Below are 20,937 nucleotides of genomic sequence, written 5' to 3'. Positions count from 1 at the left end.
AGCTAGGCCATTACTGAGTTATTAAGGTTATTCAGAGATTTATTTGAAGCAATGGAAATGTAGTCCCAGGCTACAGACAACACAAGAAGAAAAATATACTTATATAAGATTTATTGAAATAAAAATTAATCGAAGACCATCTTTGCCATAAATGATTTGCAGTCAGTAGACGGGAATTATAAGGACCATTGTACCCCCATTGATTCTGTCTCTGAGTAACTATTATTCAATGTATTGATTGGATTTCTCATTTCTTAAATGGTTCAGAATTTCGTTTGCAAACTTTGTTTAAACAGGATGCCAGTTCACAGGGAAAGACAGAAGGAGAAAGACATTTTTTGGTGGAAAAAGTGCAACAGAAATAGCAGCTGCTGTTACAGCTGGTGACTGCGGTAGGTAGCCATAACATTTTCAGAAATGAGTAAGCAGTTCTGAACAGCATGGGGCAGATGCAAGCCAGGTTAGAACGAGATCAAATCAGAAGAGATTCCTCAGCTTTATAAACTAGATGATTATTTCTTGCATCCTGTTCAAGTATCCAGTACCTCCAGATCCAGTTGCAATTCAGGGTTTAGTGTGTGGGTTATTACAGTGCAGCTTGTTTCTGGAAGCAAAGCAAATGATATTTTATTGAAATGGAATCACCTCTGTACCTCTTGTTGGTCTGTTATTGGCTGCTATGTATGCCTATATTGTCTCTATAATGTAGCCAATCAAATATAGCAAAACAGGGTGTATTCTCAGGTACAAATTACTTTCTACAGATCACTTATGTTAAGTTCCTCTGTCAATAGTTTAATTTCTTGATCCTGTTCCAGCAATCTGGCTCAGTAATATTCAGTGTTCTGGTTTTCACTTGAATGTCATGTGCATTCTTCAAAAATGCAAGTGACATTGCAATCAAAATGCAATCAAATGCAATCAATAAAGCAGATGCCCACTTTGATGGTGCAGGTCCTCTGATCATTGAGATCACATGCTCTTTTCTCATTTTGTCTGAGTAGTTGAAAGTGCTGTCAGATGAGAAAACAAACAAAACCTAAAGAAATATTATTTCTGCCTAATAATCTGGTTGAATTTTCAGTTTACAAACAGTTTCTCTGCAAACATCATCTGCTGTTCAGGGAAATTCTGTCTGTACTGATAGCTCTCATCTTTGCTTCCTGAGTGCCTAAGCTTGCTCACCACTTTTTTCCCCCAGTATCATATTGTATTTCATGTAGAGAATTTTTCATTTAGTAATCTGTCTTTTGGGTAATTAAGGAATTCTTTTTTATCTCTGCTTTATTGGTTGCATTAATGGTATTTATAGGTATAGACATAGTTATTGTCTGACCATTATGTTCTGTACAATTGACCAGAAAAACAGTGTTAGTCGAATAAATAAAAACTCAAAAAAATGGAACCCTCTTTACTTGCAAACGATGTCTGCATCATTGGTGATGCCAGCCTTGTATTTCCATACCAAACCCACTGAAATGGAAACTCAGGTATGCATGCTTAGTCTTTTTTTTTTTTTTTTTAATCAGTACAAACATATATTTAATTTAAGGTAACTTCATTTAGATGTTTCAAAAATACCAGAATTGGTATTTTTGACCTTTATTCATTTGGTTGAGGGAGAACAAGCAGGAAAGCAAGAAGAAAAATAAAATGTGGTGCAAGTAATTAAAAGGTTGCTTCCATCTGCTTTCATTATACAGCAGGGAAAACTTCTTATAGCATCTGTCATGGAGTACTTCCCAGATGATTTTTGATGGCATGTCATACTATAAGAGAATGGTGTTAGAGAATTATCTTTGGATTATACCACTTTTAGGTAGCACAAGGGGCAAAGGAATGATCTGCAGAGACTGCAAGGAAAGAACAGTTTTCTAAAGTTGTTTAATGTGTTAGGAACTGAGACAGTAGTTTCTATTCATGGTTCAGCTGTAGATAATACGGAGCAGGGTGAGGCATAGAATAATGAACGTTAATTTATGAAGTTTTGACTTGGGGGATTTGATTTCTCTATCAAAGAGAGTTCCAGAAGTTACTAGTTAATGAGAAGTGATGGGACTTAAAGTGGTGTTTGAAAGAACTGTGGGAACAAAGAGAGACGAACTCCAATTACAGAGTCGATAGCGGTTTGGGGAGATGATTTATGGGGACACTAAAGGTCTGATGTTTGAGGATATGAGAGGAATATTTTTCTGGTAGAATTAATTGCTTCTGATAGATTAGATAAATGAGATCTTTTAGAGCTTTCTTGAGTCTGAGAGGACTGTTATCTACAAGGAAAAATGTGTTGTGGAAATGAATATTAGAAGCCCTATTTTTACAGTTAACTTCCTTTTCCAAGAAGTCACTTAAAGAAAAAGAAGCAAACTGTGCAGTAGTTCACAATTTTGTTGTTCTGACATATATACTTTTGTGATATATAAGTATAATGGGTAGACTTAAGAGCATTCATGTTCTTCTTTTTGAAATACATTCTGATCAATTTCAGGTTGAATATAAGGAAACAGTTGTTTCCATCTTCAAAAGTAGTTGTACAGGAAAGACAAGGATCATATCAGTTTGGATCTGTTCTTATTTTACCTTTACTGTTTCAACTGTCTTCAGGGTGAACAGATTTATAACTAGATGCTTGAGAAACACTAGTAAAATATGCAGTGAAACAAGAATAATAATTGCCATGGGAGCAACAGTGAAAAGGCTTTTTGCCAGTTCCACAGACACCAACTAATCAGAATAATTTAAGTCTTGGACACGTTTCAGAAAGGCCATTTATATAACAACTCAAAGTGAACTGTCTAGTTTAGGAGCTCTCCTCTCTGTTGTTAATTTATCAACTTTCATTCTGAGAAAACAGAAGATGCTGCTAATAGTTTTAAAGAATTCGGTAGTAAAGACAAGAGATGAAATGTAGAGCTCTTATTAGCCAGAGTGGTGATTTTCTAACTGATAGAGGGATAGTTTTGTTTCTCACCTATATGTCATACTTCAGTGACAGTAATAATAGCTGTGCTCCACATTCCTGTTTTTCAGAAACTCCTTTCTGTAAAGATCAGTAGAAGGCCTCAAATGACAGAGATGGTGTTGATGGAAACCACCCTTTCCGTCATCCTGAAACATTCCCTAATTACATTCCTTATTTCACAGAACCTCCCATCTTGAACGTCTCTAGGCTTCCTCCACACTTCAGTTAGAGTTCTCACACTACGGTAGGATATGCTCAGGAAATTAGAGACTGTTGACCAGAGCACATCCTCCATGCCTTTGCTATCAACAGATCAGTTGTATAAATGTGAGTTTTGTTTGCATGAAGATTAAAACTGAAATTCATGAGACATGACTTCAACATGGGTATAAAAAATGAAAAGTGAAGTACTGTGTACATGTATGTTGTGACACTAAGCAGTGCAGCCTAGACTAGGGAAAGACTTTATCCAAACAGTACACATAGGTTTGCCCAAAAGGTATATCATTAGTTGTTTAGGGCTATACATGTGTTAACTTTAGAACCATATAAATTAAAGACTTTTTTGAATCCATCAATTAGCTCTTATGAACAGCTGCATTGGTATCAAGCAGATTATCTGCAAACAGTAAAAGCTATAATGCTGTACCTATGCAACATAAGAAATATTTTAGGCTTTTAGAAGTGAATATTATCTTAAGTTGTGCAATAGCAGAGGTAACAGGGACAACCACCATGTACTTTTACTGTCCTAACATTTCCCCAGAAAAGAGAGGCTTAATGCAGACTGCATAACACAATTATAAAGAAAAATTAAATTACTCAGGTGACTGTACACTTGGGAGGAAGGGAAAAAAAAGAAAGTAGGACATCATGGAAGGAAAATAGGTTTATTTTGTTTTGTAACTATGGATTCTATAACATTAAAATGAAACTAAAGAAAAGACCAATTCTGTGCTCACATCCAAGAACTCAGAAGCTATTGCACATGCTAGACACGTTTACTAATAGGTTGTCAGGTTTGAAAAATCAACTGAGAAATACTTACTAAATTTGCAGATGAAGCAAAGGTGAGAGGATTAAAAGTGCGTCAGGGGGGTGGATTGAGGATGATCATGACAAATGAGAGCAGCGTTCTGAAAGAAATAGAAGCAAATTCAATGTGAAAATGTGTGTCTATTCCTAAGAATAGTGTCTGCGCCATTACAGGATGTGAAAAGCTGGGCCAGACCAAGGATTCACATTAATGCTGCACCCAGGCTTGCACACTTCAGGAAAGATGCAAGCCACATAACAAGACCAAAGGAGAGGACTAAGATGAAGTAACAGTTGTGACCTACATGGCTAGAAAAGTGTAGGGGAACATTAAAGGGGCTTAGTTAGTAAAACAGGCAGCAGGCAGAAGTAGAACACAAAAATGTTTTTCAGGTGCTTAAAAAGTAAATGCAAAGGAAAGAAATAGTTAGCTCTCCTGGCGCACGGTATATAGGATGAGCACTGCTGAGAAGAAAGGCAAATGAGAGTAGGAGGTTAGGAATAACTGTGACTATGAGCAGTTACGCTCTGCAGTAAATTGCCTAATGACATGGAAAATCTCCACTGGTAGAGATACCTGAGAAAGTTAGATAAATGTCTGGCAGGAATATCACAGGTATTATTAAATGCAGATGGACATGATAGATATCTTCTTGATCAATTTTCTCTCCTTCCCATGAAATACATAAAAAAAAAAAAAACTTTGTTTTTCTCTAGAGTCATTTATGTTTCCCAAATCGTTTTAGCTTGAGGCATTTTGTTTGATTCCAGTGCTGAATAACTATTGCTTGCCAAATCTTGGCTGCTGTTGCTTATATGGACCCCGTGACTGAGGCTGAGGAATCTGTGTATTCACATTCGAAGCCCTCTCAACAGACCCAGAGGAAGGAGTAGTTGGAAAAGTTGCATTTGAGCTAATATCGCAACATCCAGGTGTGGGTATGGGCTTTCACTGGTAGAATCCTGAGACAAGAACAACATGTTGTATCTGTTTTAGGAAAATATATTATATGAAAATTTTATTACTCGTTGAGAGACAGGCTTTATAAGATGAACGTACTAAAATGCTGTCAAAATTTCAGTCAGTCTATCAATACTGAATGACAGAAATACAGTTACCACAACAAGAGGAAGTCATAACAGTACTTCCTTCCAGGATAAATTAGCACAGCAACAGTTTCAGAAAACTTGTTGAGATTCATTGCTACTACCCTTCAGTTGTCACTGTGTTTGCATTTCATTCCTTCTTAAAATGTCAACTATGACTGCCTGTGTCCATGTATGTTGACAGAAAGGTCTTGGAGCAAGGTTTTGGTTCCCCTGAGTCAATGAGCTTTGTCAGTGTCTTGCATGGGGTCAGGATTTTGTCTCCAGTCTTTTCTTTTTCTTCTTATTTAATAGCAGGAATTTTCATCATTTGTATCCTTGCCTTCAGAACAGTAGACAGAAGTCCAGGGTCCTTGGGAAACTTGAGAATCATGGGAATGATTCTTTTTCTAAAAGTAAAATTAAATAAATTAGAACTGGAGCAGTGTTACATGAATGGGCTTCTGAGAGCTGGCTAGACCAGTGGCAAATTCCTTGTGCTTATTTTTGATATGATATGACACTGGAACTCAAATGTTTAAAGCTGCCAGATATGTTCATGTCTTTCTCTCAGAATAGGAAATAATGGACATGTTTGTGAGCGTCCTTCAGATGCTCTAAATTCCAGGTTGTGTAATCACCCTGTGTCAAGCTTGAGAAGAAAAGTACGTGTTGCAATTACTCCCCTGAGATAATTGTTGTCTTGTTGAACAAGAATTTCTTTGCCTCGCTCATCCAATCCTGAAGTACGGAGCACTTTAAATAACAAATAAAATAATTGAATTCATATTTTATTTAGTGAGTGTGGTGCCTTGTATAATCAAAAATGTTTTTGGTTGGATTCACATTCCGTGCTGTATTATTCAGCACCACCTCTGGCTCTGAATCCCAGCAGCTGCCCTGGCTCCCAACCTTTACCTGGCAAACATCCTCCTTCAGAAAGCCAATGTTTGCAGGGAATAAGGAACAGAATGGAGCAGCTACATGTGTGTCTTCTAGATACAGTAATATTTGATTACTTAAGAATTTAAGAAAACCCTTATCTCCCATGCATTAACAAATTTAATATTCATTTTTGAGTGACTGGATGATTCTGCACTTGCTAGGTCTGTCCCAAAGCTGAGAGAGATGAAGCACTCATCTTTTTTTTACAGATGCTTTTAGCATATTCCTTGCTGTTTTTTTCTTATTCCTTCCACAAACAAATAGTGTCCTGGTTTCAGCTAGGAGAGAGTTAATTTTCCTCCTCGTAGCTGGTATGGTGATGTATTTTGGATTTAGGATGAGAATAATGCTGATAACACACCGATGTTTTAGCTGTTGCAGAGCAGTGCTTACACAGAGACAGGAACTTTTCAGCTTCTCATGCTGCCCTGCCAGCGATGGGATTAGGGGTGCACCAGGAGCTGAGAGGGGACAGAACCAGGGCAGCTGACCCAGACCGGACAAAACGATGTCCCACACCACATGGCAGCATTCTGAATAATTAATATAGGGTGGCTGGCTGGGGCAGGAGGAACTACTGCTTGGGGACAGACTAATTATTATTTCTCTTCCTTTTCTGTCCTATCACACTGCCTTCATCTCAACCCTTAAGCTTTTACTTTTTTTCCTCCTGATTTTTTCCCCCATCCCACTGGGAAGAGGCAGGTGAGCAAACAGATCTGTGGTACTTAACTGCCAGCCAGGTTAAACCACAGTTATGGTACAGGTTTTCTTGTTTTTACTTTGGTGGAACTGAACCATCCTTACTTAAAGATTTCCCAATGCATTTCTAAATGTATTGTTGCATTTTCCATTTTTAATCCTCCTCTGAACTATTGTTGTCTGTAGTTTATTGAGGCCATCTTGAGACAAAAGAAACCGAAGAAAATAAAAATAAAAATAAAATAATAATCCATTTTCCTTCCCTCAAAGACTGGGGGCTAATTATGTCAGTATGTGCATCTTTTGGAAATGAATCAGAATCTGAGTTCTTTTCAAAAAAAAAAAAAAAAAGCCAGGAATAAGATTTGATTTTTCACTATCACTGTTCAAGGGAGCAGGAATAAAGATAGCAAAATCTTTGCACTATGGTTGTAAGTCTGGTGACTTAACGCACAGCATCTGTACATCACAGGAGAGTCTTGCATAGTACTCAGTTGGGCACATAATGAAGATATTAGGATATAAGTTGAATTTGTGAAAGAGGACTTGGAGCAAGCTCTTTTTCAAAGGAGAACTCAATAATGCTTCAATAGGATGTGACTTCAGAAAGCCTGATTTAATGAATCCACCTCCAGCATGTGCTTTGTCCCTCCACTGCAGAATCTTATTCTCATTACACTATTCCTTAAAATAATTTCTTGGGACCAAACAATAAGCATTATATTGAGGCGCATTGCACTAACAGAGGATTTTTGTCTTACTAATCTTTTTTTTTTTTTTATATATGTGTATATATATATATATATATATATATATATATTAAAAACCCTCCAAGTACATGTTTAGACCTTTCCAGCAGATGAGTGATTTCAACATAAAGCATCCAATTTTTTTATACTTTTTTCTATCTTTCTCATGGAATGAAATCTTATCAAAACTTAGAGATTCATTCTGTCTCTTTGGGAATATCCTTGACAATAATGTGCATCTAAACCATTCTGGCCTGTGGAAGAAGCCTATTGCATCCCTTGTGGTGCATGGCTGTTTCTTGAAAAAACAATATGATTCTGTGCCCTAATTTGGCAGCTCAAATTACTCCATTTTTTTTTTTTTTCAGGCAGGAAAGCTGGCAACCTGGGAACATTCTTTCAGATATCAGTTTTGTCAGAGATATGATTGATATCAGAGGTATGATGTTTCTGGATTCAGAAACATTGTTTCTTCTTCCAGTACTGCATTTAAATATGTTATTAGAATAGCAAATCATACTGTCTACTCAGAAACACCTTTGAAAAGAAGATTCATATGGCTAATAGAAACAAGCTACAGGCACATACACATTTTCTCTGCTTCATCCATGAAAGAAGTCTGTCTGTGTGAAAGGCTGATGTGTAAAATTCCCCTCTCTGTATATCACCCTCCTCCTAAGATGTTTAATGTTTACTCACTAATTAAATGCTATAAAGAAAAGATAATATTTTATGCACACAGACAAGAACATGGCTTTCACAAATTTGAGTTAGTGAAAAATCTTGGAAACACAGAAAAACAAGAAAAAAACAGTTGTTGCTTGTGCTTAGGATTTGGAGACTTCTGCTGCTTCCCAGTAGGAATTGCTCACTACCTGTTCTCCCTGTCCTCTGTTCTGGGTACAAGCAGAAACCTTGCATTCTAAAGTAATTGAATGTACTTGTTAAAAAAAAAAAATCTCCAGCTAATTCCGCCTTATACTAGATTTACTGATTTGATTGCCAGTTTTCTTGCCATTTTCTCTCTATTCTCATAGGTTTTAGTGTTCTGGAATTCAGTGGGGAAAGAGTTTTTATTCTTTCATTTCTCTTTCTGTGCAGTAGATGAATGTTGGTCATTCTTTGCTGTTTCTCATGGATTATTACTTCTGTCCACAACAGTGGATATAATATATGAAAAAATCATTTTAATACCTGTAATTTTGACTTCCCTCAGGATTTACTATGTATGAACAAGTTTTCTTGTTATTAAATTAGTAATCTGTCTTATGTTTGGTCTGATATGGCATTTCTGTTTTGGGGGTTTGTCCGAATGAAGGCAAGAAGGAGGATTACATAAAGTTAAACTTTCACATATTGTGAACCTACTTACTTAGTTCAAAGCGGCTCTTAGTGGATTTGTTTCATGTGTCTTCTGCCCTGACAGTTGCTTTTAGGAAAGCTCCATTGGTCAATTAGTGCATTAGATCAGAAATGGCATCATTTTTCAAAAAGAGACAGGACAATTCCTTAAGCCTCCGTTCATCTGGTTTGTTACTGGAAGTTTAATTTGAAAGTGGCAGACCCATCTTAAGAGAAAACAAAAGACCAAAAGAAGAAAGAATCAATTTAGCCCTTTTATATGAATATGCTATGAAGTGTTATATGTTATGCACTTCAACATTAGACGTGAAGGATTTTGCTAGGATTAATCCCAACCTCATTATATGCAAAGCATGACACTATTTCAGATTCATTGTTTGCAAGCAGTCTTATGGAGAGGGGGTGGTGGGTGGTAAGAAAATAAAGCCCATGGCAGTGGGATTGTAGGAAAAAAAATACTGTATTCAAAACATTTTTTTTTCATTTAAAACCTTTTTATCATTTCTTTTGGATTTTATTAAATCAATGTTATTTTTCATACTTGTACTTTGAATATTAAGGGTTTAGATTCAGGTTAACTGTTTAGATTCAAGTAACTGATGGCTGTAATAGCTGCTAAGACATCCTAGTTAACCTGTGTTGCTACTTGTTTTGTGTATTTTATTTTTTTTTTATTTTTTTATTTTTTTTTTGTATCTGCAAAAAGCATCTAATCTGCTACCTGCTTCTGGCAAGGCAAGGCAAGGCAAGGCAAGGCAAGGCAAGGCAAGGCAAGGCAAGGCAAGGCAAGGCAAGGCAAGGAAAGGAAAGGAAAGGAAAGGAGGGGGATGGGGGCTTGCTTTTTGTAAAGTCTAACTGGAAAAACTATTTAAAATTGCTTTAGCTTATGGGTAGTTCCATGTCCATGCTATGTTTAGTTTCTGAATAGCCTCCGAGGATCTGAGAATTAAATCAAAAAAAAATAAAAATAAAAATAAAGCAAGCTTAATTGTTAAAGGAAGTAAAGGAAGTTGTTAGTTTATTTTTTTTTTATTATTTGTTTTTCCCTCCTCAGCTTTCCATCCTTTGTCCCAAGGGATACCTTAAATTATTTATTTTGAAAATTCTTGCTTCACCCTGTGTTAGATGTTTGTGCTAAAATTGTATTGACATAAACATCTGCACAAATCTCAGTTCAAAAGAATACTTAGTTGAGGGAATTGTTACGGAAACAGCTGCCAGCTGACATCCTGTTACTGCAAGGCTGGAGAGGCTGGCATACAACTAACATTTTTCCCTTTCTGCCTGTTGTGCATAGACAACTGAGTTGGCCAGAAATTGTATTTCATGTAGTAAAGAGTGAAAGATTGGGCCAGATATTCTAAACAGCCTGAGTGTTACTGACTCCTCATTAATTATTTAGCATGGTTTTGCTCATTTACTGTGACCATCTCAAAAAAATCAGGGATATATACAAATTTTAAAGAAGCATAGATGTACCATAACATGGTACCATAACATCCCTGTACACATGAGAAAAAAAAATAGTACGGGGGAAAATTGAGATAGTGAAATAATTGTCTGATCTTAGTGTAGGTTCTGCCTTGTCAATTTCTATCAACAGGTTTAGTCAGAATCACTGTTTGTTTGTTTGTTTTATTGTTGTTGTTTTCCCTTTTAACTATAAGGGCACAATTACAGTTTTATAAAGCAATTAAATTTTATTTTCATAATTGCTTTATTACTTTTCACTCTTAATTGCCAAAAGGATAAGAGGTGATATCAGATGGGGAAAGGTTTTGGGGGGGAAGAAAGAAAAGATGACATTTTTCAGTATTTTTTATCTTCTAAACTGAATAAGATTAAGGAACGCTAGCATTGGGTTTTGTGCATGTATTGCAATGCCAGGAGAACATTCTGTTTTCACTGATGTAAGAGTGGGAGTTGTCAGAGAAGGACATCAGGCATTTCTTCTCCATACACTAGTTAAATCCAGAAATTTGATGGCGCAAGAAACATAACACCTGTTTTGTCAGATTTCACATTTTAATGGATTACTGTTGTATTCCACAAGTAATGTCATTTTTATCTAATACATGAAGTGAAGGGCAAGGATCTTATATAGACCTAGATGATAATTGCCCAATAAATGTTTCATGTGCAACTAAGACAGTGATTAATGCTTGACAGATGAAACGGGAATAGAGAGAGCGCCCATCAATGCCTTTTAAAGGATAACAAAGCAATATGCTTGCATTTGGTTTTCAAAGCTCAGGATGATGAGAGGAGATATGCAGCTGTTAGATATCAATGTATTTATGGCTTATGTGTGCCTCTGTCATGAATGACATTGTAAAAAAAAAAAAAAAGTTCTTCACGTGCACTTTTGATGAAATAAAGAAATACGATGTATCATTCTGTCAAGATTATTTTACTTGTCCATTCATTCAAGGTAGGGTAAAAGATCTTGTTCTTGACTTCATATTTAATCATCTCAATGCATGCCACATTTGGGCTTTTATTTTTTGGCTTATACAAATCATATTGAATGCCTGACAATGTAAAGACAATTTTAGAGATAGCCGTGGGTTATTATCTGTTTTACAGGTTATGGGCTTGAAAACTAGAAAATTTATCTTTCAAAAATGTGCACTAACAAACAGGGCTTTGTCTGATAATATTTGATAAGAAAATATTTTATAGCTCTCTAAATCAAAACATTCATGGTGATCTTATTTCACCAAGTCATATTTATTTGTTGGTTGTTTTAAAGTACGGTAATGGCCAATGAAATCCTGAACATTGGTATGTTTTGACAAAGTGAGAGTATTTGCTGACAAAATCATTCAAGATCCATTCAAGATAGCATTTTAGCCACTCCAGGCTTTTCTCAGAGCTGACATTTCCCTCTTTGAGGTGTCTGTACTTCAATGGCTGTACTGCTGCATGGGTGCTGTAACAAAAAATTTGGAAGGACCCTTGATAACAAAGGTTTCCCTTGAGTGGGAAGGGAAAGAGCCTAGATCATTACCCCGAGGAAAAAATAGTGTGTCATAAATTACTATAAAGCAAGTAGTCTTTCTGCAAGTACAAACTCATCAGAGACTTGCTGTGCCTGAAGTTCCTTGGGAGGATAATAGACAAGAAGAACCAACACCCTGATGCTCACCTTTCATCAACCCATAACAAAAGTCACAGCCCTGACATGCACTGCTAGGCACCATACACACCATTTCCTAGGAGTGGCAGTTTATAACATTTTCTGTCTTTTATTTATTTATATTTTACTTGTTTCATTTAAAAGCAAGTGAAAGCCATATACCCATTGTCAGCAGAGTATTCTCTTTGTTTCCTTGTGAGAAGGTATTTAACAACTGAAGCAAATTAAAGCATGCAGTCATTTTACTTAGAAAATGAGCTAGTGAAATTGTACGTATATACGTACAGTACATTGTATGTATATACTGTCCATGCCTGTACTGATGGATAGCTATTATTCTAATACAGATGAGAAAAAGTTACAGAGGCTAAACAATATGCCGTTGGCCAATAGAATTATAACACTGACTTTTATGAATAAAGTAAAACAGAATGATACACTTAGGTTTGAAATGCATTCACCAGAAAACAAGAAAAATAGTCTCCAGATGTTTTGTTTTCTGCCCCCCCCACCCCCCACCCCAGCTTTCAGGAGAATTTCCTGAAGGTTTTTATTTTGTTCTTTTTGGGCTTCTAAAAACCTTGTTCTCAGGCATCCTTGATGCTTGTGAAAGAAGTTTGAGAAAATAAGTAACTTTTACTTAAATGCTCAGAAATGCTCAGAAAGTGGCAATAACGTTCATTTAATGGTATGACTTTTACCCTTTACCTGCAATGCTGTCAGATGTCTGACAGAAACACTTTAAAGCAGTTCAGACTCTGCATCTCTCAGCAATATTTCATTCTGGCTCATGTCCTTAAGCTCTGAGTCTCAAAGTTTAAATGCTAACAGTGTGCACTTAATACTGATGAATTCAAGTTAGTGAGACTATATTCACACCTACGTGATAATCTGCTGACTAGCTAATAAACGCTAATTTTCAAATCTCATCCAGCTAATTTAAACTGGATTAGTTGTTTTATCTAACAACATTAAAATAAGAAAATGTCCTAAAAACTGGTGCCTGCATAAGACAAAATATTGAATAACTTCAAAGACTCTCTTCCTTCTTCCACAACCCAATATATTAAAAAAATAAATAAAATTGAAGCAAGACATGTTTTTTTTTATGATACATGCTTTAAAAGTGGATCAATGGGAAGTCTATCCATTTAAAACATCTTGACTTCCTTGGGGAAAATGTTAGTATATTATTGAAAACCTACATCCTAATATGTATTATTCTATTTGTACTGATCTAGGATTGTAACATTCTTTCTCATAAACAGGCAAACTTTAAGACATTGTGTTGTACAATGAAGCATATAGAGCTTCTGGATGAAGTTTGTCTGTACACTTACCTCTCCTTCACACACATGTGTATGAACAAAAAACATCCATCTAGCTTTGCAAGGAAGAGCACAGTTCATACTGTCTGCTATTCATATCCTTAGCTGTCCATACTCAGAAAATGCTCTGCAATGATAATGGTAGATAATGATATTCTGAGTTTCTTTGAGCAGCAGCAGAGTCAACTGTCTCTTGTGGCATTTTCAACCTCTGCCACAGAAACAGTAAAGGCAGAGCTGGGTTCCCTCCAGGCAGTACACCACAGCCTATTGGTAAGCAAGATTTGTCACATGTTACAGGAATGTCTCATTTAACATATTAAGGATTCGATCCGTAGTAAATTGGTCAGCAAACAACAGTTCATCTGTTTTCTTGCTATATCGGATTTGTGTACTAACAAACTATGCTGCCTTAGGTGCTATCTAATCACAAAGGAACAAGAAGAGATTTTCTGTTTATTTCTATGTATGTAAACAAGTTCCTACAAAGTTGTTAAAAAGCAGCTTGTAGGAGACAGGTTGTAATTCAGATTTGTGTGTACTTTGATCTGAACTGCACACAAGTTGGGTCTGGATATATCAATAATATTCATAACTATTTAATTAAAAGAGGAAGAAAAGCATTTTTGAATATAAACAAAATATAAAATATATATAAAATATAAAATATATACTTATAAAATAAACAAAATACAGTAAATTATATATAAAATGTTTAAACAGGTCTTAGAATATTAGAGCATTGTTAATGTCAACTAGGGGAATTTTTGCCACAGAGAATCCCAACCTGTGAAGAATGGCTAGTAAGTTGCTCAACTTGAATTTAATTATCTTTTCCTATTGAAGTAGGCAAGAAGGTCATCAATATGCATCCAGAATTACACAGCACAGTGCAACAGTAATCTCTGAAAGGTCAATATTTTATCTTTCATGGTGTTGTCAAGGTTTTCCACAAATCAACATAATTAATCATCATAATTGATCATCAAAAAATTTCTACTGTGGAGAAAAAAAAAAAAATCTAATTTAGAGAAGTGAGTGTTTTTCCTGAAAATAAGTAAACTAATGAGAAAGTTAATTCTAATTAAGTTTGGTGAAGCATTAGCAAATGAAAAGATGAGTAACTACTTTTTTTTTTTCTTTTCACAGTATACATATTCTATAATTCTTAACTTAGTAAAAAACTTTTTCAACTAGAAAGTTTTTAGAAGTCATATTTTCCATAAGAAAAGTCAGTTGCTTCAGCATAACTTGGAATGCCCTGTGGGGATTTTTCATCTCAGGCTGGTGGTGCCTCAAGCTTATGGTCAAGCTTATTTTTCAGGATTGATGGCAGGGAACTCTTCAGAAATTGCTTTCTTCTTCTTCTCCCAGCCTAGGGTACAGAATCACCTGCCATTTAGAATAATTTCCCATAAAGTACCTTTGGAAATCTTGATGAATAATGTGCAGGGAAGAAAGGCTAGGATTTTACATGGTGCATATATCAAGGCTCTTTCCATCTTCATAAAGTCTTAAGTACATTGGGTCTTTTTCTAAGCATGTGAACTTGAGTTCTGACTGCTAGTTCTGTTTGTACATCTCACTCATAGCCTTCATCTTCTTCAAGTTCTTTATTTGATCATATGTTTTATTTACAGAAATATATACCATTGTTATACCAATGGTTATTGGTATACCAATATTGTAATTACAATGAAAAAAAATTCTGAAACTTTAGGTATTGCAGCTGTTAGTATAAATATTATGTGCCAGATCTTTCCCTGTGGTAATTCAGTGGGTAGGAGTGTTCTTAAACTGGATGATAAGGATTTTGATATCATGAGATGCATGTGAGTTTTGGCTGTTCTGACACCAATGATTTTCATGGGTATTTATGTAGTTAGTGTGATATGACTCATGTGGAAATAATACAAAGGCAGTTTTATTTATTTATTTATTTTTTCCCTAACAGACCCCCAAATGCACTGTAGGGCATACAGTGGCTTTTTAATGCGTATGTAAATAAGTAAAAAAAAGAGGTATTTTTTTGGAATATCCTCCTACATGTTATCTTTAAAAGCCAGCAGCTGTGTTTCTTTGTCAAGCCAAAATATTTCTGAATATAAAAAGGATAAATAAGAGACACCAGCAAACTTTTGGTTTTATAATAAAAAGCTAAATTATCTTTTTTATAATTTTTCTGGGAAAAAAAAGTTTTATTTATTCTATATGGTAAACATTTTAGTGATGGTGATCAAAGATGGACTTGGAAAAATTCATCAGCATCTTGTTCAAATTTGGACATCAGCATCTGATAAATAATTGGATTTTAGAAGGTGATGTTTATTCTAGTTGATAAATTGCAGGCTCTGATAGATTGCTTGTTACAGCATTATAGGAAGAAAAGATTATAAATTAAGAAAGGTATGGATGTGTAGTTCATGTTTCCAAGGCAACGAATAATTTTACTTTTGGAATTAAAACTAGTGAAGAAAGGGGGGCTTCTAAACACAAGGTATTTTAGTAAGCATTACTGCAAAGATTAGTTATTCTGTAGGCCAAAAAATCTGCAAAAGAGAAGATAAGAAAAAATAACTTTAGATTTTTTTGTTTATGGTTTTGGCACTGCCATGTGCAGTATGAAAAAAAAGTTACAAAAAGAAGAATTTGATACTGTCAGTGAGTTATTGATCAGTTCTTGCCAACATGTGACAGCAAGGAAAGAATAAATTTTATTTTATTTTGCCTGTACATTTCTTCCTGGCAGTGAGGTTGAGGTCTTAGCACATGATGAAAAGTACAAAATAGCATCTAGATACTGTAGAAGGCAATAAAACTGTCAATGATTTAATCAGATAGATTCACAGTGCATTCATTTTAATTTTTTTGTTTGTTTGTTTGTTTTCACTGAAATTACTTCACCAACAGTTGAATAGATGGAGAGAGAAAAAAAAAGTAATAAAAAAAAAAAAACAAACACCCCGGTTCCTCTGGTAAGTCTTTAAACTATACAATCTACAACATCTGTCTGTTGGGATACTTGGAAGAAGGGATTAATGATTTCCTGCTGCAGAGGGTTTGAGAAAGAGAGGATCTCTGTTGTGCTTGTCTCTTGGAGGGTACTTCTGACTAGAAGCTGACTCCCAGCTTTTCCAGTTGAGGTGAGATTGTGCCCAGTTTGGAGAGAGATGGATGAGAGGGGTGAGTTCCTGGAAATGAGCTTCTGAGAGCAACAGGATGAACAAGTTGGAAGTGTAGGAGAGTCCCAGAGGATTTGCCTAACCCCATGGGAAGCTGCACTGGCACCCTATGCATTTGGGATTACACCCGGTACTTTGGATGAGGAATCATTAACCTTTTGGATGGCAGTGCATCATTAAACTAGTTATAAACCTTTCTATCCTCTCCTCCAGTGAGTTCCACTGAGTGGTGTTGCCACCTGAGTGGGAAGCTCAGAGACAGCCCAAATCAGGTCAGCTGTGATGTCACACTGATGTAGTATTACTGCTTGCAGTTAGATGTATGCCTAGGCTCCCAGATCTCCTTGACCTGCACCCTGCTAAATGATGGTCATGGGTTTCTGAGGGGCTCACAGCAGTTTTAAGAGGCAGGAATTAGAGTGGAGTTGAAAGAAAGTAAAGGAAACCTCAGGGAGCAAAAATGAACTTTCTAAATAGTGAAAGGGATGCATGCCTTTCCTTTTCCCTGCATGAACATGCACATGAACACATATATACTTTGGGAATAGAAGCTAAGTTTCATCATTTTGAGTTTGTTTATTACCTCTAACTTTTTTACACAAAGATACCTGCTTTCCTTGTTCTATACTTGTGCAGAAGAATCTGAGACTATAGTACAAAGCAGCCAAAAATCAGCTCTTGCTAGACCTTTTAAGAAGCAGACCTTTAAGTCTTGTGCTTTGTGAATGAACAGTGTCACCCTGTATCTCAATGACAAAATATTTCAGGATCCATTGAAATCTCTATTGAAAAAAACTGCTGTCATCCTGGACTATGAAGATGCCTTTGCATCTTCATTATGCTAAGTAGGCTGAGTTGAAAAAGCACAGATCTTCAAAGTACATAAAAAGGTGCAGCCACAGTGTTGTGTGCGGGGAACAATAGAAGGTTGTAAGCATGGGAAAACAAACAAACAAACAAAAAAACACCAGATGCACCAGGCTATGCTGTACATAGATATCATAGCACTGTGTATATATATATATGTAGCCTATTACAGCCTATAGTATATTACACCATGTATATATATGCTGCAGACAGGAAGAAGGTTCTCAACAAAGGGCATTTTTTGGGTACTTTTAGCAACAATGTGGAGAATGCATAAGAAATACCATTGAAGGTTAGTGTTTTAGCAGCTATAATTTCCAATTCAAAATATTTGGAATGGAGACCTCTTGTCCAAATTAAATAATGGGGAAGAAGTGAGATGAACACAGTAAAAACAATCAATAAATTCATTAACAGGATAGAGAGACATACATAATCTACTATGTGCACTTGACTCTGCACAGGCAGATGAAGATGGCACAAGAGATTTTGGGGAGCAGACTGGCATCAGGCATCCTGTTAATTCCCTCAGATTAATTCTTTCACCTTCTGCACCTTCATTGACCACATCATCTGCTCCATCTGGCAAAGTCTGCACTGCTGATTGTACAGACTCTGTTTGAGCATGCTTTTGGTTTGCTTTTTCCTTTGTACTTCATGGCTTCTCTACTGGCTCATTGCCAAGTGCTAAACCTAGAGGCAGAAAAATATGGATATTAACATGGCACAGACTGTGAAAATGAAAATCCACCTCTGCTGTGTGAAATCTGCATTAACATGACAGAAGAATATGAAGAATGATTGTTTTTCATTTACCTTTCTGTGCATACTTGTTCCAATTGATGTTAGTAGAAATTATGCATGTGAATCCAGGGAAAGCTATGCCAGAGCTCTTACTGAGTAAATTATGCAACCTATTATCTTTTTGAAACTTCTTGTTTTAAAGTTAATGCTCATCTTGAGTTATAGACCAAGATGTCTGCTCCCATAAATGGAATTTTAATGGTAAAACAGTAGTACAAAAGTAGCATTTCTCAATCCTACTTTCAGATACACTACAGATTGCTTCTGGTCCTATGATGCACAAGAGAACATTTATATAGCAAAAAGTCACACAGCACATATTTCAGAAAGGTAAGAGGAGGAGAAATTATGTAGGTATGTATCTCAAAGGCAAGAAACAACAATCTTAGAGCTAATACTGCATCACTGCACGCTGGGGACTGGACTGGTTTGGGCATGCAGCTGTGCTTCAGGTAGGCCAGTAAGCCCCTAGCAGCTCCCTCTTGATATTTTCAGTTATTTTTGTGCCAGAACACCTCTAATGCCAATCATATACTAAGAGGTTAAGAGTTTCTTGATCAGAACAAGAGAAATGATTGGTTTGGAAGCCACATGTTGATCATCTTTGCTATGGATTCTGTTAAAGCACTTGTTGAAATAACAGTGAGTAATAGGACTGAAGCATTGTAGTATGAATCCAGTAATGCAAAAGGACAGTAGCATTATAATTCCGTGTCATATCTTATTATCTTGATGTCTCTTTTGTTGTTATTATGTTGTATTAAATGGGACAAAGTGTTTTTAAAGGTTACAGTCATATTTTGCAATCAGAATAATTTCAATAAGAAAAAAGGAGATAGGGAAAATACATTTTATTATTGCATAATTAACCAGAGTGTTCTGGAGAACTAAATCTGTCAGGGATCATTGTCCTCCCAAAGCTAAGCTAAATGATGGGTATTTCTTGCACAACACAGAATAGAATAAGATTAACAAAGGAGTTACCTGACCTAAAACTAAGTCTCTGCTTGCTTTCTTCTGTGTGACATTTCTTGAAGACAGAGAATAGGCAAGGCTGCTTTAGATTTTTTCCTTCTCATCTGTCGAACAGTCTTACCCTGACTTCACTCCTTGTGAGCACTTTAGTAGTTCCATTGTTTTTGGTAGGCTTTCTTATCTGAATAGCAATTATTCCTGTGAATAAGCATTTGTACTGTTGAGCTCTTAATCAGTACTGCAGTTGCCAAGTGTTAATAATGCACAGCGTGTTCTACATGAAGTTATGCTGACATTTGCCCTCTGCCTCACTGTGAAACTCCTCCACTGCAAGTAGGCAAGACAACGTCTTGGCTTCTATGCCTTGATTTACCCTTTTTAGTTTTTTTAAGTCTTCTGAAGTGATGCTTAATCTTACCAAACATTAGCTGAAGCTTTTTCTAAATTGAAAGAATTGATTGAAGATGTTAACTGATGAGGAAAAGCAAAACTAGCCTTTGGCTTATTCCAGCATCATGTAGAGGTCGCGTTTCTGCATCCTTATATTTCCTGTTGATTCTCTGATCACTTTGGCTGGATGGAAATTTTGAGTCAGTGTACTCTGTGGACAATAACAAGTTCAGATGTAAATTGGAAGTTGTTGGTTTGCACTTATGTCTAGCCTACTGGCTGCTTAGCTTTTTTCATTATTGCTCTCAGTGGAATTGTGTTGCTCTCAGTTCATCAGTAAGCAACTGGGATGGTCGATAGTCTTAGAGGTGGCTTTTATGATAATATGATGACTCACTTAAGGATAGTGAAACAAAGAGTATAAAACACAAAATATGTGCCACAGTAAGCTGAAGGGATTGCTGAAATTGTTAAATTGTTGTATCGGGCTCTCACGATAAGACTCAGCTCTAGCCACAAAATCAAGGAAGAGCCTATCTGAAGAAGGAACACAGTGTCCAAAGGAGAACTTCAACAATTAAATTAACTGAGTTTGTTAAAAAAAAAAAAAAAAAAAAAAAAACTGCTGAATTGGTAAACAATAGAGCATGTGCAAAAACGGAAATGAGAAAAGTTCAAGGTGAAGAAGACTATTAGCCTTCATCAGAAAGACCATTTTTAGAAACAGTTAACATAAATTTAGCTCTTTCTTGGAAACTGCATGAATATCTATATCACCATACTATAAATAAGTACTCATTGTCTTGCTTAGGGGTATGTGTTCAATGGAATTATCCTCCAAGTACCCAGTGCTGTTAATAAAGAATACCTGCTTTCTCATTCTCCAAAATGAGTCTTGGAAAGTTACACCCCTTTTTGCATTTCAGTAGGGATAGATCTCTCAGACAGATATATTGTGACTATCAGATTATCAGAATATGTTAAGGCCAGTAGGTGAACATTTAATTAAAAAATCTACTATCTCTGGACCTTTCAGACTATAATTAAGGACATGCAGTATGTGATTGATCACCGTTTGAAATTTTACAACTCCATTTGTGATAAATGTAGGGAAATATGGCCCATTGATATATGAAGCTTCCTTTTTTGTCTACACTGGAAGAAAGGAGTCTCTTGTTTCTTCCATTCTAACTCCAGAGTTGTTTTTGTTCTTATATTATCACTTAGCCTGACTTGGCTCTGATTTATTCACAAAAGAAATTGCTAGATTTTAGTGACCTTACTTTCATTTTATTTATAGTAGCATTGATTTATTTATAGTAGTGTTGATTTTTTTGCATTTTTTATTCAAAGGGGAGTCAAATTCTTTGAAGGTACAGAGAGAAAAGGGGAGCAAAAATGGTGCTATTTG

General features: G+C 35.9%; 1 protein-coding gene and 1 long non-coding RNA gene across 3 annotated transcripts in view; one reads left to right on the top strand and one right to left on the bottom strand.

Moving 5' to 3' along the window:
- Positions 1-20,937, top strand: part of PLXDC2 (plexin domain containing 2) — a 271,670-nt gene that overhangs the window by 32,033 nt on the left and 218,700 nt on the right. The window contains exon 2 of one of the 2 annotated variants that reach the window (XM_068673780.1): positions 7,848-7,918. The exons of the other annotated variant lie outside the window; for it this stretch is intronic. Coding sequence (XP_068529881.1) covers positions 7,848-7,918 — 71 coding nt within the window. The remainder of the gene's footprint in view (positions 1-7,847; positions 7,919-20,937) is intronic. 2 annotated transcript variants of the gene reach the window in all.
- LOC137852247 (uncharacterized) lies at positions 3,839-9,527 on the bottom strand. Its single transcript, XR_011093748.1, has 2 exons — positions 8,852-9,527; positions 3,839-5,493 (listed from the first exon to the last, which is right to left on the bottom strand). It is a non-coding gene; the product is annotated as an uncharacterized lncRNA (long non-coding RNA).

The sequence above is a fragment of the Anas acuta genome, chromosome 2, assembly GCF_963932015.1.
Source record: "Anas acuta chromosome 2, bAnaAcu1.1, whole genome shotgun sequence".
Classification (NCBI taxonomy): Eukaryota; Metazoa; Chordata; class Aves; order Anseriformes; family Anatidae; genus Anas; species Anas acuta.
The sequence above is the reverse complement of the archived record's forward strand: the minus strand, read 5'-3'. Positions and strand labels throughout refer to the sequence as shown.